This window comes from Squalius cephalus (assembly GCF_949319135.1).
Source record: "Squalius cephalus genome assembly, chromosome: 12".
In the NCBI taxonomy this organism is placed as follows: domain Eukaryota; kingdom Metazoa; phylum Chordata; class Actinopteri; order Cypriniformes; family Leuciscidae; genus Squalius; species Squalius cephalus.
The window spans coordinates 8123426-8142343 of record NC_137133.1 but is presented as its reverse complement, the minus strand read 5'-3'; the positions used below and the strand labels follow the sequence as shown (position 1 = coordinate 8142343).

At 38.3% G+C, this 18918-nt stretch overlaps 1 protein-coding gene across 1 annotated transcript in view; it reads left to right on the top strand.

Annotated features, from left to right (window-relative positions):
- Positions 1–18918, top strand: part of syne1a (spectrin repeat containing, nuclear envelope 1a) — a 124471-nt gene that overhangs the window by 98800 nt on the left and 6753 nt on the right. The window contains exons 114-137 of the mRNA XM_079887687.1: positions 58–213; positions 365–520; positions 1080–1250; positions 1338–1471; positions 1562–1745; positions 1916–2098; positions 2579–2725; positions 2808–2962; positions 3066–3213; positions 3797–3891; positions 3977–4211; positions 4290–4484; positions 6512–6637; positions 7800–7955; positions 8947–9105; positions 9325–9491; positions 12217–12379; positions 13334–13521; positions 13888–14038; positions 15455–15637; positions 16001–16138; positions 16400–16591; positions 17237–17537; positions 17659–17727. Coding sequence (XP_079743813.1) covers positions 58–213; positions 365–520; positions 1080–1250; positions 1338–1471; positions 1562–1745; positions 1916–2098; positions 2579–2725; positions 2808–2962; positions 3066–3213; positions 3797–3891; positions 3977–4211; positions 4290–4484; positions 6512–6637; positions 7800–7955; positions 8947–9105; positions 9325–9491; positions 12217–12379; positions 13334–13521; positions 13888–14038; positions 15455–15637; positions 16001–16138; positions 16400–16591; positions 17237–17537; positions 17659–17727 — 3952 coding nt within the window. The remainder of the gene's footprint in view (positions 1–57; positions 214–364; positions 521–1079; positions 1251–1337; positions 1472–1561; positions 1746–1915; positions 2099–2578; positions 2726–2807; positions 2963–3065; positions 3214–3796; positions 3892–3976; positions 4212–4289; positions 4485–6511; positions 6638–7799; positions 7956–8946; positions 9106–9324; positions 9492–12216; positions 12380–13333; positions 13522–13887; positions 14039–15454; positions 15638–16000; positions 16139–16399; positions 16592–17236; positions 17538–17658; positions 17728–18918) is intronic.

Genomic DNA, 18918 nt, shown 5'->3' with positions numbered 1-18918 from the left:
TTTACCTTTAAATTTTTTTTTATCATATACCAAACTGGTGCCTTCTGTGTTTTACAGATTCAGGTTTTAGAGGGTCTGCTTAAAAGCTGTTTAGAGTTTGAGAATGTGGTTCAGACCTTGAAGACCTGGATTAGTGTACAGGAAGAGAAACTCAAAAAGAAGCACAGGATTGAGGATGTTTCCTCAGCTCAGAATGCACTTAAAGATTGTCAGGTAGATACTACACCCTAGCTCTTAGGCTCTACACAATACACAATACACTATATGGATTCATGGGTAAAGATTGCATAGATAATACTAAAAGAATCCATGTGCTCTGTTGTTTTGAAAGATTGATCTGACTGTCTGTGTCTGTGTATGCTAGGAAATGGAAGTGTTGGTAAAGGAGAAAGAGAAGGATCTGGAGAGGGCTGAAGAGAAAGGATGCTTACTAATCCAGGATAAGAAAGGCGAAGCCAGCTCTGTTATTATGGACACCCTAAAAGGCTTAAACCAGTCTTGGGCCAATCTGGATCACATGGTATGTTTCACGTAATGCATTTCAGTAAAGCATCTAGATTTGGCATTTGTAATCTTCATGACGATATTTGTTAGCATTAGTTAACTACGTTAGTTAACCGGAACTAACAATTAAAAATGCTTCTAAAGAATGTATTAGTGTTGGTTAATGTTCATTTCAACATTTACTAATACATTAATAAAATAAAAAAATGCATCCATTAATATTATTTAATAACCATGCGATATGATGAACCCTAACAAAAACCCCAACAATGTTGTTTTTTATGAACTAACGTTAACAAAGATGAATAAATACTGTATCAAATACTGTATCAAAAGTTAGTTAATGCATTTACTAATTTTAACTGAGACAAATAATACTGTAAAGTGTTGTAAGTCATTTACAGTGTTTACCTTGAACTGAATTGATTCATAACTACATATTGGTATGTGTTTTTAAGCTGCATCGCTCATATAGTAATGGACACAATATGTACTATCACTCAGGTTTCATAATCAGATTTCCACCAAAACATTCAGCCTGATCAGTCTTAAGTGAGGTTTGTGTGTCATTGCAGATCGGACAGCAGACGGTCAGTCTCCGGTCAGTGCTGGATCAATGGAGTCTATATAAACAAGCATATGAGGAGATTCAAGGTTACCTGATGGAGGGACGTTACACCATCTCTCGTCTGCGCCTTCTCACCGGCTCTCCAGAAGCTGTGCAGGTTCAAGTAGAGAATCTTGAGGTGCAAAACTGTGCAAATATGAATGAGGTGTCATTAGCATTATTTGGAGCAAGAACCTAAAATAACATGGGTATTTGTGTGTCTCAGAGTTTACAAGATGAGCTGGAGAAACAGGAGAGCAGTTTACAGAAACTGGGCTCCATTACGCAACAGCTGCTGAGAGATTGTCATCCCTCAGTGAGCGATTCACTCAACACAGCACTGGGTGACGTAAATCTCAGGTGAGTTTCAAACGCCTCTTGTATCTAATGAAGACACTGATCAGTACAAAGTGATCCTAAATCATTGATCTTCTGCTGATCTGCTGTCAGGTGGAACACGCTGCTGGAGCAGATCTCAGATCAGCTGAGGAAGAGTAAGAGCCTGCTGCAGCTGTGGCAGCATTACAATGCAATTCATGCTCAGAGCAGCACCGACATCCAGAAACTAGAGGAACAGGTGGAACATCTACTCAAGAGCGCCACCCACAGAGACATCACAGAACAGGAAGTAAAGGTGAGGATTTATGAATGCATGGTAGGTTTGTAAGCCTCTTAAATATTTGTGTTTATGTCAGTGACACAAAAGCATGTAATCAGTTGGTAATTTTGACAACTGTGTGCCGTTGTAAAATCTTTGTAGCAATTGCCACAGTGTTCCTCTTTGTAAAACTGGCTTTTCTTTAGGGCCTCATGATGGCTGAGGGATCCGTAGAGTCTGTCTTGCAGCAGCTGGATGAGTTTTCAGAGCAGCTGAGACAACAAGTGGACCCCTCTGCCATGACAGCCTTCCATACAGACCACCTGTCACTCACTCAGCGATTGGCAACAGTTGGACGTGCCCTCCAAAGACAGCAGTCTCTGCTAGAGGTTCGAATGATTCAGATTTGACCTTGTGCACATAGACATTAAACTTTAAACAGAACATTTATACAGTTTTCACACATTTATTTTAATAAAATATGCACTACTGTTTAAAAGCTTGGGGCCAGTAAGTTTATTTGATGTTTTGGTTTCTTATGCTAATTTATTATATAAAAAAATAAAGTACAAACAATGAATTGTTTTTTTGTTTTACATTATAAGTCTTTACTGTCACTTTTGATCAATTTAATGCGTTCTTGCTAAATAAAAGTATTAATTTCCTTCAAAAAATAAGTCTTTACTGTTTCCAAACCTTTGAACGGTAGTGTATATTTTAAATTAGATTAGATGTATTTTTAAATTCACACTCACTTTCATAGGTTTGATACTCTTGCCTGTGTGACTTGCATTTTGTAACTTTCACAAATGCCAGTCTGCAAAGCCTGTCAAATATAAATGTTTTTTTTTCTTCTTCCTTTCCTCAAGGTGGGTGTGAGGGACTATGAGAGGTTTAGTAAGGAGTTGCATTCGCTGAGTCAGTTGTCAGAAGAAGCTGAGAATGTTCTGAAGGAACCAGACTCAATTGGACCTCCAGATATCTCATCTGTGCCGGAACACATGGAAAAACTTAAGGTAAAAATTGTTGACCATTTTCCTGTAAAATTATTAGGTTGTATAAACACATCTGAACATTCTCATATCTATGTGTCTATAGACCCAAATGTTAAAGCTGAGTAGTCTTTCTCCTGATCTGGAACGTCTGAATGAGTTGGGTTATCAACTTCCCCTCAACGATAATGAAATCAAGCGTTTGCAGAATCTAAACAGGAGTTGGTCATCTAACTCTGCTCGCATAATAGAGAGATTCAGGTTTGTGTGGTTACTCTTGATCTACAGTAGATGTTCAGTTTTTGTGTTCCCCATAAACGTGTAATATTTAGTTGCGTGCACCTCTGTGTATTTGTTCGAGCAGTAAACTTCAAGCCCTGGTACTGCAAAGACAGACCTTCTTGGAGAAGTGTGATGCTTGGATGAACTTCCTCACCCAAACAGAGGAGAAGCTGGCCGCTGAGATCTCTGGGAACTACCAGAGCCTGCTAGACCAGCAGAGAGAGCATGAGGTACTGATAGACAAGTATTAATTCATGTTAATAAATGAGACCTTATTGTAGAGTTACTGATTTTGTTATTGAAAGAAGTCTATTATGCTCATCAAGACTGCATTTATTTGATCAAACTAATGCACAGTAAAAAATTAAACGTAACTGTTTTCTATTAATTTCTTTTTTAAAGAATAATTTATTCCTGTGATGGCAAAGCTACATTTCCTGCATCATTACTCCAGTGTTCAGTGTCACATGATCCTCCAGAAATCATTCTAATATGCTGATTTAGTGTTCAAGAAATTCCAGAAATATTTTTCTTATTAGGACAAATTTTGTCCCCATTATAATGAAGTCAATATTCAGTTTTTCATTTCAAAACTCACATTATACGATAGCTATATTAGCAAGATGTATCAATTTAAAATTAATCAAAATATACAGCATAAAATGCATTGAGGCATAGTTTAATGATCTGCTCTACTAAACTTTTTTTTTTTTTTGTGTGTGTGTGTGTGTGTGTGTGTGTGTGTGTGTGTGTGTGTGTGTGTGTGTGTGTGTGTGTGTGTGTGTGTGTGTGTGTGTGTGTGTGTGTGGATAGCTATTTCAAGTAGACATGTTTAGTCGACAACAGATTCTATACTCTATCATCAATGATGGACATCAGCTACTGAATCAGGGACAAGTGGAGGACAGGTAATGTTAGTTCATTTGTTTATTCTTATTCTTTCATTCAAAAATACTTGAAGTGACAGTCTTTTCATTTTGACTTACACAAAAGGGATGACTTTGGCTTGAAACTGGCACTGCTTAGTAACCAGTGGCAAGGAGTAGTGAGGCGGGCCCAGCAAAGACGGGGTATTATTGACAGTTTGGTTCGGCAGTGGCAGCGGTACACAGATCTGATAGAGAAACTGCGCCATTGGTTGCAAGAGGTGTCTCTGGAACCGGAAGACCAACAACAGGGAGCAACAGTAGCACTACAGCAGATCCGTGGAATGTTAGACCACATACAGGTAAAGATACAGCCTTAGTTGTGTAAACAGAGAAATAATAGCCTCAAGCAATATGGATGTTCACTTTTCTCCCTCTAGCTGAAGGAGCGTGTGCTCCAGAGGCAACAGGGCAGCTACATCCTCACGGTGGAGGCTGGAAGGCAACTCCTCCTGTGGGCTGATGCCAGAGCGGAGGCTTCGCTTCACACTGAGCTCACTGGTGTGCAGGAGCACTGGAGGACCATTAACATCCGCCTCGATGAAAGGAAGAAAGAACTGCTTTCATTGTTGAGGGTGAGTTAAGAGTAAATGTTAATAAAAACATGTTTGGGTGCACTAACTGTTTGACTTGTTGCGTATTCGCTTGATTTAGTTGTTCATATCATTGGCAAAGTATAAAGTTGAATAGTTGAGTGGAGTCTTTGGTTATTTGCATTTCTTTTGACAGCTTGCTGGAGTTGGTTGGTATTATTAGCACATGTATGATTAGTGGTCAAAGTCAAATGCTTCTCTTTTGCATTTTTTCTAATAAAAAAAAAAGTGTTTCTGATTTAATTATCAGCACAACAATTTGAGTGTAAAAATGTAATTTAAAAATGAAAATTAATTTCTGACGTTTTTTTAGAAGTGCTTTATAATTTTAGTCGCCTAGAAATAGTACATACTTTTGTAAAATGTTATTTATTTTAAATATGTTTACTCTAAAATTATTTATTTTAAATGTATTAATTTTACATTCTAAAAATGTATTTTTAGGCTTTTATTTTCTGGTTTTTAAATGTGATTTCAGACTTTTGGACTCCACTGTTTGAGTGTGAATTTCTTGTTGCAGTGTTATGCGATTTGTAACAGTTTTAGGATTTTATAGTACAACATTTGTCACAGTTTGTTAAGGGCTGCGCCGATAGTTAAAACTTTCAAGTTCAGATTGTTTTGGTGTTCTGTGAAATTAGGGCTACACGCTATTTTGAGCTAGCCTGACTACGTCAGACTTCTTACTTCCGCTCAATTTCATTTCGCTTCTGTACTCAGTCTGAGACAGCGTAATAGCTTTCCGTTTTCCTCCGGCCTGAAAACAGCCGGCCAATCAACGAACAGAGGGCGGGCTGAGAGCCGTGACGTAGACACTGATTGTACCGTGGATGCGTAGATTTACTTCACATAATCTGCAAAAGTCGCGCACAGCCATGTTCACTCCGGTATTTCGCTCGATGGTTTTGTTTTCACATCATACATGTGTTTATAGTGGAAGTTAGATGCGGCTGAGCATGCGCATAACACACGCCATAACCAAACGTTATGTGAGTGGCTTACGGGTAACCAATGATTTTAAACTTCAGACAAGCGCCGCTTGTCGCTTTTCAATTATGCCATGCCAGACTCTGTCTACGAAGCAAAGAGACGTAGCAGAGTTTGGGATTACCAGGCTAATTTTGAGCTACAAAAATCAGAAATATGAAAATATAGCTGAAGTGCTAAATAATGCAAAACAAAAATCAAATATACGAAGCGAAGATTCTGCAAACCTATAAATGTATCTCTTGTTCATAGTGCTTTTCCTAAAAGAAAAGAGAGACAGTGAAGGACTTTGCATCTGACCTTACAGAGCAAATAGAGGCAAGCTACTGTAGCATAGTTAGAGGGAGAGGGAGAGAGTGTGATGTGTTTAGTGTGTGCGCGTGAGGGGGATGAAAGAGAGAGAACGAGAGAGCTGAAGGCGAGAGAAATATCTTCAGTACTGTGGGAGGCAGTCCGAGCGGTGCTGCGCTGCCAACACAGGGCAGCAGGGACAGGGAGACATCCGCTCCATTTTGACGCAGCACACTTGGGGACAGACAACAAATTTGGATTGCAAAGGAAAATGGCTCCTCTTCCCTTCGGGCTCTGCCTCTTTCTCTTCCTCTCTCTTCCACATCCCTCTGTTTTCTCGGATGACATGATGGAAGAAGGTACCTCACTGCTTAATCTCTGCATGATAATCTTTCTCTCTATGTCTCGGGACCATGGCCCTTTGCTCTGGCCACGTTTAAATAAAGACCTGGCTGGATTTGGTTACATATGACTTTCTCTATTACAGTCCTCCTGATTACCAATGATGATCACTGTATGTCTATATCCGACTTTTGTAATAAGCATGTTCATCAGCGCACAAAAAAAACTGCAAAGCTTGGTGTTTCTTAAATGCATAATGGCAAACCTTGCTAGACTGTGCACTGCAGCAACTGCAGAGTGGCATAAAAGGACGTGCAATCCTTGAAAATGATCATGCTCACTCTCTCTCATGATTTCACAATATTTTTTCTTTCTGGCTATGTGTGCAGGACTGGGATCAGTGTGAGAAAGGAATTGCTGCATCGCACGAGAAGTTGAGGGACTTCAAGCAAAAGCTCTCTGTGCCTTTACCCGACCACCACGAGGAGCTTCACACAGAACAGATTCGCTGCAAGGTACACAAATGAAATCGGACTCATCTTATGAGCTTCTAGAATCGTGTTGCTTCAGCAACATCTGAGTATCTTTCTTATCATTTGTGCTAAAGCATTTCCTAACCAGATTTGACGTGATAACACAACAGCATCTCTGGTCTAGATAGTTATGCTACATATTTGTGCAGTCTGCTGCTGTCAACCACTGCATTAATAATGCCCTTACTTACTTCATGTAGAATGTGTGCAATGCCCTGACGCTTTGATTCATTTTTTATCTGCAAAGAAGGGTTGATTTGAGAGAAGTGTGTAGTGTAGAAGAAACTTTGTGAAAGTGACATCAACCTCTGATCTCTATGAGCTAGACTATCAGCAAGAGTTTCTTTGACTTTGCCTGAGGGAAAGATGTTGAGGTGCATGCTAATCATGCTACAACCCTTCATGTTAGCAGAGACGCTGAGGTTTAGTAGGACGTGCTCATGCAGCAACAAAACAAAAGTGTTACCAGCTTTTTCTATTCTAATTATTTCTTGACACAGATTATGTGTTTATGGGCTTAATGTCTTGTTGACTGTTGTTATTTGTGAGTCCCATACCATATCTGTATTAGGATTATACAGTTTAACACTCTGTGAATGCTTGCTGAGATATTAATATCAACAAATATCAACATTTGTTTGTTTAAATACTTTTTTTAAAGTCCTAAAACTTTATTTTCAGCAGTTACAGTTTGAACTGTAATTTAAATTTTATTAATTTAGTTTAGTTTGACATAATTGAAAATTTTGTAACACTTTAGTTTAGTACTTTAGTAGTTTAGGGTCCAATTCTCACTATTAACTAGTTGCTTATTAGCATGCATATTGCTAGGATATTGGCTGTTTATTAGTACTTCTAAAGCACATATAATGCCTTATTCTGCATGACCATATTCTACATTTCTAATCCTACCCAATACCTAAACTTAACAATGACCTTACTAAATATTAATAAGCAGTAATTAGGAGTTTATTGAAGCAAAAGTCCTAGTTGATAGTTAGTTAATGGTGAGAAGTGGACCCTAAACTAAAGTGTGACCAAACTTTATTTTCACCAGTTGCAGTTTGAACTGTAAATCTTTATAAATTATTATTTTTGTTTATGAAGTGTTCATGACTGTGTACTGTATGTGTGTGTGTGATAGGATTTAGAGGGCAGTATTGAAGGCTGGGTTGATGATGTAGCCGGGCTGTGTATTTTGAGGGAGTCTCTCTCCAGCGGCCTCAGTGCTGATGACCTCACAGTCCTACACGAGAGACTGATATTACTCCAGAGACAGTGGGAGGAGACCTGTCACCAGGTACACACGTCAGCCAAACAGTCTGTCCCTTCACATTTGTTTTACACCATAACACGGTCTATGCACAGCTGTCTGCCATGAGCACAGGCACACAAGACTACAGCACAGAGAACAAACTCAGACACTGAAACGCTAACATTACAGTATATGAACAACTGCAAGTTTTCATAAAGTTTTAATAACTTTAGATAATGGCTATGTAAAGGGATGAACTGATTTGCAAATTGATTAAAATATTGCGCAAGTTCAATAGGTTGATTTTCTCATAAGATAGTGTAGCTCTTATTTAAAAAAATCCAATAATTTTCTTAATCATTGGCAAATTGTTGTTCTAAGCATAAAAGGAACCAAATTTAGTAAGGTTTATTCTTATAACAAGAAAAAAACCCAATAAATAAATTCAAGATATATAATAAACAAGTCTTAATATGTTATGCAATTCTTCTCCTTAAGTAAATATATCTTGCTCTAAGGGTGTTTAGATATTTTTACATGAAAACAAGACAAAACTACACTTTCATATGCTTATGTTTAGTGTTTACCCAATAATCATCTAAAATTCCCAGAAGTGCTTGTTTTTGTGTTTGGAGAAAGCTTGTTTGCTTTCCAGAGAGCCCTTAAATGGAAAGAGTGATTAGAAAAAATTGAGATGGCAGGAATTTCTTTTGCGTTTGCCTGTAAAATGATGTTGTTGAAGTTCTTGATGGCTCTTTGTTTGCTTACAGCAGAGTAGTATAAAGGATTGCAATGATTTTGTGCCACTTCAACCTGATGTCTCTTAGTAAGGAAGGACCATGGGAAGGAAGTTTGGTGCATGACACTTTAGAGATTGAAATATGACCTGTCCATCTGACATCTTCCTGTCCTTATTCTGCTCACCAACCTTTTTGCACCTCCTCTCAGTCTCATTGCACTTTATGTCCTTCTTTAATCGTACTCTGTGCTCACTGAACACTTGATCTTAATGGATCATTGTCTGTCATCCCCGCAGCTGTCCCTGCGCAGGCAGCAGGTGAGCGAGAGGCTGAACGAGTGGGCTGTGTTTAATGAGAAGAACAAAGAGCTGTGTGAGTGGCTCACCCTCATGGAGAGCAAGGTCTCACAGAATGGCGACATCAGCATTGAGGAGATGATTGAAAAGCTCAGGAAGGTGATATTAACAGATATTCACAACACATTTATTTCTTATGAAAGAAATTGGCAAATAATTAACATCCTGCGGGTAAAAAAAACGATATGTTTGATTGCTAAGTATAGATTCTAGTTTATTTAAACTAAAGGATGTCAAACTTATTTCACTGAATAAGTGAAAAACAATGTATAATCATGAATTTTTAACTGAACAAATGTGCAAACTCTTTGTTATCAGGACTATCAGGAAGAGATCTCAGTGACCACGGAGAGCAAGCATCAGCTGGAACAGATGGGGGAGAGACTGGCTCAGGCCAGCCATGAAAGCAAAGCTGCAGAAATCCAGTACAAACTCAGCAAAGTCAATGAGCGCTGGCAGCATCTGCTTGACCTTATAGCAGCTAGGTGAGTCTCTAAAATGAAATTAAATGTTTTTATAATTGTTGTACATTTACATTTACAATTGTTTTGCCATTTGTGTATTTTATGCTTGCGAGAGTTGATCTTTGCCAGAACAAACACAGAATGTTTTAATTCAGAAATACAAAAATATATTTCCAGATGGGTCAGTCAGTTCATTTGGCCCATGGGTGGAAAGGAAGTATTTTGCACCAGCATCTTAAACATGACACCATGGTGTCTCTGGATATGACTGGGACAGTCGAGTTGCCTGCAGTCAATTCTGAAAGCTTCTCACATGTGTGGTGTTGATTTCACTGTGACCCATATGTGAGAGGGTGTCATCCTCTCTCTCTCTCTCTCTCTTTCTCACTCTCACTCATGTGCATTAGCTCTGCGCGACGGCTGCTGTCTTGAGTTTTCCCTAAGAGTTTATAGAGAATGGTAGTAGAATGACATGCTTTTATTTGGATTGAATTAAAGAGCTAAGTGCAGAGTTTTTTGCTCAGGCAAAAGGATCCACATTGTTCAGAAGCAAACATATTTAAAATCTTTCTTGCACACACACACTGACACACTTTTACTTGGCTTTCTGAACAGGGACATTCCACAGACTTCTATTGTTTTTTTTTATATACAGCTAGTTACACAGCTAGTAACTTAACCTTAACCAACACTCTACCCTAACATACATTTTTAATGCATTTTTACCATTTATACAAAGGAGGATGTCACCAAAAGGGTTTTTTGTCAGATTTAGCTCACTTCTGAGTACAAATATATCCCCAACATATGGTTAAGTATATACACATTTCCAATGTTTTGGTTTTTCAATTTACTTTCTTTCTTTTTTTTCAATTAAATTTTTTTTCTCAACATCAACAATAATAGACCATTTGAAAAAAAGTTAATTAAATTACATTTAATTTTGAAGCTAAAAATGGTTGTGATCTTTGTTTTTCTCTTAAAATTCTTTATTTAATAAATCAAACTTTTTTAGTTTTTGTTTATATATGTATATATATATATATATATATATATATATATATATACATGTATAATGAGACACACACATTCCAGTCCTCTGATCAGCACATGCTAATGACTGGCGTCTTATTTTAGCCACAGCGGTATTTGTCACTCCCAGCTGCTCATGCCTGCACTTGAGTTCTCTCTCTCTCACACACACACACACACACACACACATGGTCAGATACCCCACACACTAACCGGGGCAGTAGAGAAAGCCTGGACACTGTTATTCAGACGAAAGAGAAGGTGACTTTTGACAGGGAAGTTTTTCTTTCTTCTGGGACACTTGATTGGAAAGATTATGCCCAATGGTGCTGGAAATGGGCACTGATGACATGGCAGGATGCCCTGAACAGGACTCTGATCTGCCAGAGTGTGACTGCGACATTAACAGGCAGGAAAATATATTTTCACTTATCATTTACGTATTACATATTCTGCTGATGTTTGAGATATGTTAATGCAGTACTGGAAGTTGCAGTATTTGATATTTTGTGTCATACTTAGACATGTCTAATGGTGAAGTGTCTAAAATTAGGTTTATTAGTTTATGTGGGTGAAATATGTATTTGAGATGTGTAAATGAATCTCCACATATGTGATTGCTAAAATGTACATTATTGAAGTTTGAAGTTTGTTGAAGAAAACGCTTTACCATGCTGCATTAGTTGACCTTTGTTGTTGTTGTGGTGGATTTCATTTCAGTGTGTCAGATTCATTTCAGATTTTCATTTTTGTGCTTCAGGAATGTAGCTTAAAGCACTGTCACACTGAACCGTTCAAATGCCAGGGTTACATCAGGGCTTTATCTCACCAGGTCAAACTCTGTCTATGTTTTTGCTAACTGCTACAGCGTACACCAAAGTTTCGATCAAAGCTAGCTGAAGTTGAAAGCTTTATATCTAGATCCTGAGATAAGACAATTTTTCTAAGATCTAAATCTGGAATGTTGGCACAGCTGAAACATGCTATGCTGGTATGCGTGAGTGTGACAATAGCACTGCATTGAGCATGTGATTCAGGAACTATAGGAAACTCTGACACCATTGGATTGCATTCTGTCTCTGCGTATGTTGTTATATTTGCAATACAGCTTGACCTCACATCAGTTAACAAGTGACAAAGTAACATTTGTGACATTTATAATGCAAATGATGTATTTAAGAATATGTAAACTATATGTTTACTATATGAAAACGTTTAAAATATGCTAGAGAAATGATGTTGTAAGCAGTATCATTGTATAAGCATTATTTTCAGCTTATTATGCTGTGAGAAAAGTAGAAATTAACAATATTGTTTTCATGGTCATTACGATATAAATTTGGCAAGGATAAATAGAATAATTATCAAACTACTATAATACTAAATATACATTATTAAAATGATTAAATAATCATAATATTTTATTTTTATTTAAATTGACATTAAAATTGAAAAACTGTATTTTTGTCTGTTAAGCTTAAAATGCTGTTTTATGGAAAGACAATACTATAAAAGTATTTCAAATCAAAATATGACTATTCAGAAAAACATTAATTATTGAGTGTACACCCCATATTTACTGATTATTTTTCAGGAGAGAGAGACGATCTCAACCCAAGTTACCTTGACTAAACATTAAATATGTTTTATTTAATTTGTGATTATGCTGAATCAGAATCTGATGTTAATACAATCTGTCTCTGGGGGTCTTTAGGGTAAAGAAGTTGAAGGAGACACTGGTGGCCGTGCAGCAGCTGGATAAGAACATGAGCAGTCTGCGCTCCTGGCTGGCTCAAGTCGAGACTGAACTTTCACGTCCCATCGTCTATGAGACCTGTGACTCACACGAGATCCAAAGAAAACTCAACCAGCAACAGGTAACACACACACAGAAATTACATTCATTCACAGACAAAGGCACACAAACATTTCTTACTATATTTTAAAGACCTGTTAAATCGCTGCAAGTGAAATGAGTTTAAAAATTCTTTAGACAAAAAGAACGTGACTTCATCTGACCCAGTTACTGTTTTAGTATTATCATGTATCCTTACTTTACCCAGCAACAGCCAGCACACATCATCCTCTTCCTGTATTAGAGACAAATGATCATATGATTGTAAAAAGGCAAGGTTTCTTCATTTTTTTGGACCTGATGATGCAACAACATAGCCTAGAAATCTAGACGCACCCTAACGGAAGCAAAATTTATTTTGCAGCCAGGGTAGTCTAGCAACTCTCTGTTGACTTTCAGAGCTGTAAAAACCTAAATTGGGTCAGGCCAATCACATCGTGTATAGAGTAGGCGGGGCGGGCTTAACATAATGACGACAGAGTTGCGACGGTTCCCTGCTACTTGAAAACAAAGAATGGCTGCTGCTGCTGGAGAACAGTCTTTCGAATCGGCTTTGGCCGCGACTCTGGAGGACTTGGAGTTAAGTTTTTCTTTGAGAAAAGAGCAAAGAACGGTACTTAAGTCATTCTTTAAAAAGGAAGATGTGTTCGTAGTTTTGCCGGCCAGATTCAAAAGTTGAATCTATCAACTAACGTAAGCTCCGCTGTTGGGAAAACGCTCTGGTTGGTTGAAGCGCTATTTGAAAGGGACAGGGAATTTGAAAGACAGCCGTTTATTTAGCCGTGTCTAAGGTGAGTTGCCAGACCCAACATCTTGATGTAGGTCTGGCTTGCCAGGCTAGCAACAACATAATTTATGGAGAAATGCATGACTGCAAGCTCCTCTGCCTAATAAACTGAAATGAAACAGAAACTGCCTAAATGATCGTGATGTCAGATGTCTTGAGAAGCTCAGTACAAATCTTCAATCTCTGCAGGATCTGCAGCGTGACATCGAGAAGCACAGCACCGGTGTGGCGTCAGTGCTGAACCTGTGTGAGGTGCTGCTGCACGACTGTGACGCCTGTGCCACAGAGACTGATTGTGAATCCATCCAGCAGGCCACACGCGGCCTGGACCGCCGCTGGAGAAACATCTGTGCTGTTGCCATGGAGAGGAGGCTCAAGTGAGTGTGTTTGTACTGTATGGTATGTTTTTACTGTGTTTCTGAGTAAATAAATGCAGCATTGGAGACCCAAACGTTTGACCAATAGTGATGAAAGTGAAGCACAGTACAATCAAAAATAATTCTGTTAAGGTAAGAACGTTGAAAGTAGGATAGTTCAACCAGGCCACCAGAGGAACAGGTGTGAGAGCATGTTATGCCTACTGGCTCATTGTATGCAGGTTAATTCAGAGTTGACTTTAGTACATGATGAAATGTTTAACAGCTGTCTTTTTTAAATGGATGATATTGTACAGTTATATTTCCAGGTACATTTTTAGTGTGGACTGTGTAGACGTTTGAACCCCACTGTATGTGTTTCTGCAGGATTGAGGAGACATGGAGGTTGTGGCAGAAGTTTCTGGATGATTACTCCCGTTTTGAAGAATGGCTGAAAGTGTCAGAGAGGACAGCAGCTCTGCCCAACTCCTCTGGAGTTCTGTACACCATCGCTAAAGAGGAGCTCAAGAAGTTTGAGGTATTCTGAGATCCACAGAGAGAGTCACTGGGCTTGAGGTACTGAGTGAGAGCAGGGGTTCCCAATTCCAGTCCTCGCGCCTCTCCACTCTGCACAGTTTGTATATCTCTCTTATCTAACACACCTGATTCAGATCATCGGCTCCATGATCGGGTGCGTCCTGATTGACAGGGTCCCTACGAAGTGTTCACTGTTCCCTATTCCCTGAGCATGTGATATCTGTTGAAGTTCACTTTACTTGACAAAATGCGTTTATTCGCAAAACATCCTGCAATGTTAAACACAGACGAATCTCAAGTCGAACATATTAGAGGAGTTTAAGGTTTGATGGCAATAATATACTTTACTGGTTTATAATAATACAATATAAAAATTAATGATAAATTTCACTTAATGTAATGTCCAATACAAAAGCCCTAAACTTATTGATAAATGAATGTTGCGATGTTTAATATGAAAATAAAAGTAATTTGGTAATATGTCTTTTTATCTTATTTAACCCGTAATCATGATAGTTGACTTGTAATTGTCGCGTCTCACGCACTTAACACCTGTGAACAGCCGTATACAAACACACCTGCTTCAGATTGGAATCTCTCTTAAGATGACTAAATACCCTTTTAAGTCCACTTCGTAGTGCACATACGGTCAAATAGAACCCACTCCTCAACTGAGCGTGTCAGATAAGAGAGACATACACAGTGTGTAGAGCAGGAAGGGGCGAGGACTGGAATTGGGAACCCCTGGTCTAGAGGACAACTGAGAAAGGTACAGAGCCCCTAAAGGGACATGAAGGAAAAAAAATATGTGATGGGAGGAAAAATTATTTGTCAATGCTTTTGCTTTTGCTTTTGCTTCGCTCGCTGTTTTTCGAGCGAACGTAAAGTTTCTCGGTGGACCGTAAAACATTTGCGAGAGAACGCAAAAGCATTTTCCCTCCCGTCTCATGTTTTTTACCACCACCATGTCCTTTTAGGGGCTCCATAGAAAGGGGCCTGAATAGAGACAAATATTGACAAGAATCCTGTTGGGAAAGAAAAAAAGATATCAAGTATCTGTCACCAGCCTGTACTATGATGACTCTTTCTAGAGACTGGGTCAGTGGGGTCACCCTTGCACGTGTCTCACTGCTATCATCCAATGGCTACTATCCAGTCCACTTTAACCTTTTAGTCTTTAACAATTTGAAAGTTGTCATTGTTGACTGAAACAAATTAATAAACCATGCTAACCGTGCTAAAATAATTATATCTTTTAAAAATGCTTCACATAACTCAAACTAAAACACGGTGTAGCAAGTGAGTTGTACCAGTTTGTTTGTGAATCTCAGACTTTGTTTGCACCGTATGTAATGGTGTTATTTGCAATGGTGAGATACTTTCAGCTTGTCTTACATACATTGCTATTATATCACAGGCATTTCAGAGACAGGTGCAGGAGTGTCTGACCCAGCTAGAGCTGATCAATAAACAGTATCGAAGGCTGGCACGTGAAAACCGCACAGACTCGTCCTGCCAACTACGACAAATGGTGCATGATGGGAACCGACGCTGGGATATACTACAGAAGAGAGTAGCAGCCATCTTGCGCAGGCTTAAGGTGATGTATTATCAATTTTATGTTATATATATTATGAAATGTATCATTTTATTCAGGAAGAATGATTTCTGAAGGATCATGTGACACTGTAGACTGGAGTAATGATATGAATAAGTTACATTTTAAAATGTATTGAAATAGAAAACAGTTATTTAAAATTTTAATAATATCACTGTTTTTACAGTTTTTTATCAAATGAATGTAGCCTTGGTGAGCATGAGACTTCTTTCAAAAACATTAAACAAATCTTCCCTTGTTGATACTTTTAATTATATTCAGAACCTCTGTAACAATCACTATTGATTCAGAACCTGAACTACACAGAGGAGCTGTGTGATTCATTGTCCCTCTTCTGTCCTGCAGCATTTCATTGGTCAGCGAGAGGAGTTTGAGACAGCCCGAGATGGTATTCTGGTATGGCTGACTGAGATGGACTTGCAGCTCACCAACATCGAGCATTTCTCAGAGTGTGACGTTCAGGCCAAGATCAGGCAACTAAAGGTGAGGGCTGTGTGTGTGTGCATGTGAATGATTAGCATTTAAAATATTAATTATATATAAAATATTAATTCCTAATATTACAGCCAAAAAATGTTTTTCTCCATGTTTTTATACTTTGACAATTCACTAACATGCATGATATATATTTTAGACCTGGAAAACTCCGACAACTCTGACAAAATTGTTTTTACTTGTTCTGTAGAACATTTACTTAATTTAAAATGAATTTAAAATGAATTTGTGATCACTTGTGTGCCAAAGGCATTCCAGCAGGAGATCAGTCTGAACATGGGAAAGATGGAGAGTGTGTTTGGGCAGGGGGAGGTGCTGATGGAGAAGAGTGAGCCTCTGGATGCTGCTGTCATAGAGGAAGAGCTGGATGAGCTGCAGAGATACTGTAGGGAGGTGTTTGGTCGGGTGGAACGCTATTACAGGAAACTCACACGCCTGCCGGTGAGACATATTCACATGTATATGACATAGGGTATGACGGCGGATAAAGAGTCTAACGTTACACATTTTGTTATATTGTTTTTAACGCAGAATGTGTAGCACACTTTAGAAAGAAACATGCATTAATGAGAAAATAAAGAGCAGGATGTGCATGATGCTAAAAAGAGTTGAGTACAATAAGCCGTTAATAAAGAACTCAATGCATTTCTTGCACTGACACACACCCGAAAGCACATGCACAGAAATCCACCTCTCTTAGACAGCATCTGATCCCAAATTCAGTTCTTTCGTGGCTTATTGTAGTTAAATGGACAAATAGACACACAATTATGTCAAAACGGCTATCGTGGGGAGTATTCATATATACACAGTCAGCTATGTGTTAAGTGAACATATACAGTTGGGGTGAAAAGCAGAGGAGTGTCAGTGTATTAGACATTCTGTCTTAAAGTGACAGCAGCCTAATAAACCTGCTGTTGTCTATGTCATTAATGTTAATCAAACAACAAACGACAAAGAGAAAATCACTTTCTGCTCTTGACTGAATAACTTTAATAAGGATCAAAGTATATTTAATTCATACAGTGAATTTTGTTTTGCCAGAGTAAAGGTGGTTCTCACTTTCGTGCAACCTCTTGTTCACAGCTAACCGATGATGAGTGTGAAGGCTCAGATCGTGAATTAGAGTCAGGTGACCTCTCAGACCTTCAGTGGGGTGAGGATGATGCCATGTCCCAGACAACTAGCAGACCACCTTCAGTTGCCACTGCTCCTGCTTGCGCAAACGGCTCTGGCCGGGACACCCCTGCCAGCGTAGACTCCATCCCTCTGGAATGGGACCATGACTATGACCTGGACCCCATGGGCCATACCATGTCTACAGAGCGGGGTAGACAAAAAGATGAGGATGAGGAGTTACTGTCTATGGCCACTGCAGCACTTACAAGTGAGTGTGCTTGACTTGAAGGATGTTCATGAGATAATGCTCCAACTGAGTGTCCAACACCATGAACTGGTCTTCTCTATAAACTGTTGGTATGCCTTGTTGTGTATCTCTTTTTCCACAGATGTAGTGATTCCTGAGAGCCCTGAGGCTTATATAAAATTAACAGAAAACACATTGAGGTCCTCCTCTGGTAGGCAATATGTTGTGGCATGCTAAATTAATACTAAATTAAACTACACTGCATGCTGAAGAGTCCCTTTAAATATCATATTGCATGAATTGCACTATTACATGATTTTTATTTTTATTTTTTTATTTTTTTTGAGTGCATGTCAAACATTCTGAGAGATCTGGTCTGTTGCGTTTGCCAACTTTAAAAGCTTTCTCATAGCAAAGGATGCTAATAGCCATTCGATTTGAAGAAAAGGGAGAAAATAAAGTTTTAAAGCACCTCCTTGAAAATAAACCAAAAGAGGGAGTTGAGAATTTGATGAGAGAAACTCTCAAAGTGTAGTCCAGTGAAAACAATTCACAGGATATTGTTCATTAAATCTAGAAATCTGGTGACCAGATTGCAAGGCATCGGCTTCCGTTGTATTTAATATATTGAGAGTAGAATAAAAGAAAAAGCAATGAATCTGAATAAATAAAATAATTTGCTATTATTTGTAATGTGTAGTTTTCTCTTTTAATGTATTTAAAAAATTTAATTTATTTCTGTAATGGTAAAGCTGAATTTTGTCCAGTCTTCAGTGTCACATGACCCTTCAGAAATCATTCTATGCTGATTTGGTGCTAAAGAAACATTTCTTATTATTATACATTTTCAGGATTCTTTGATGAATTGAAAGCTCAGAAGAACAGCATTTATTTGAAATGGAAAGCTTTTGTAAGAATATACATTTCTTTAATGTCACTTTTGATAAATTTAATGCATCCTTGCTGAATAAAAGTACTTATTTCTTTAAAAAAAAAAAACATTATAAGGTGATGTCACTTCTGTAAAGCGGATCTTAGGTCGTGTTTAAGGTGGCCGAGAGAGCTCAACTCGCTGCAACTGAAGAAAACACATTCAAATAGAAAAAACACCAACACATTAAGAAAATTAAGAAGTATGTGAACAACTCATGTGCTGAAAATACTCACAATGCACATACGACCAGGATGTTAAATTAAACAAAAAACTCACCTTTCAAGTCAAGTCATCTTCATTTATATAGCACTTTTAGCAATGTAGATTGTTTCAAAGCAGCTTTACAGAGATAAGCGTATAATTTAAAGTAACAGAGACTGTTTTGGCTTTATAGCGGTTCTTTAGTAAAGTTATTTTCCAGCTAAAGTTAGTTTTGATTGATTCGCTTCCGTCGCAACGATCATTTGT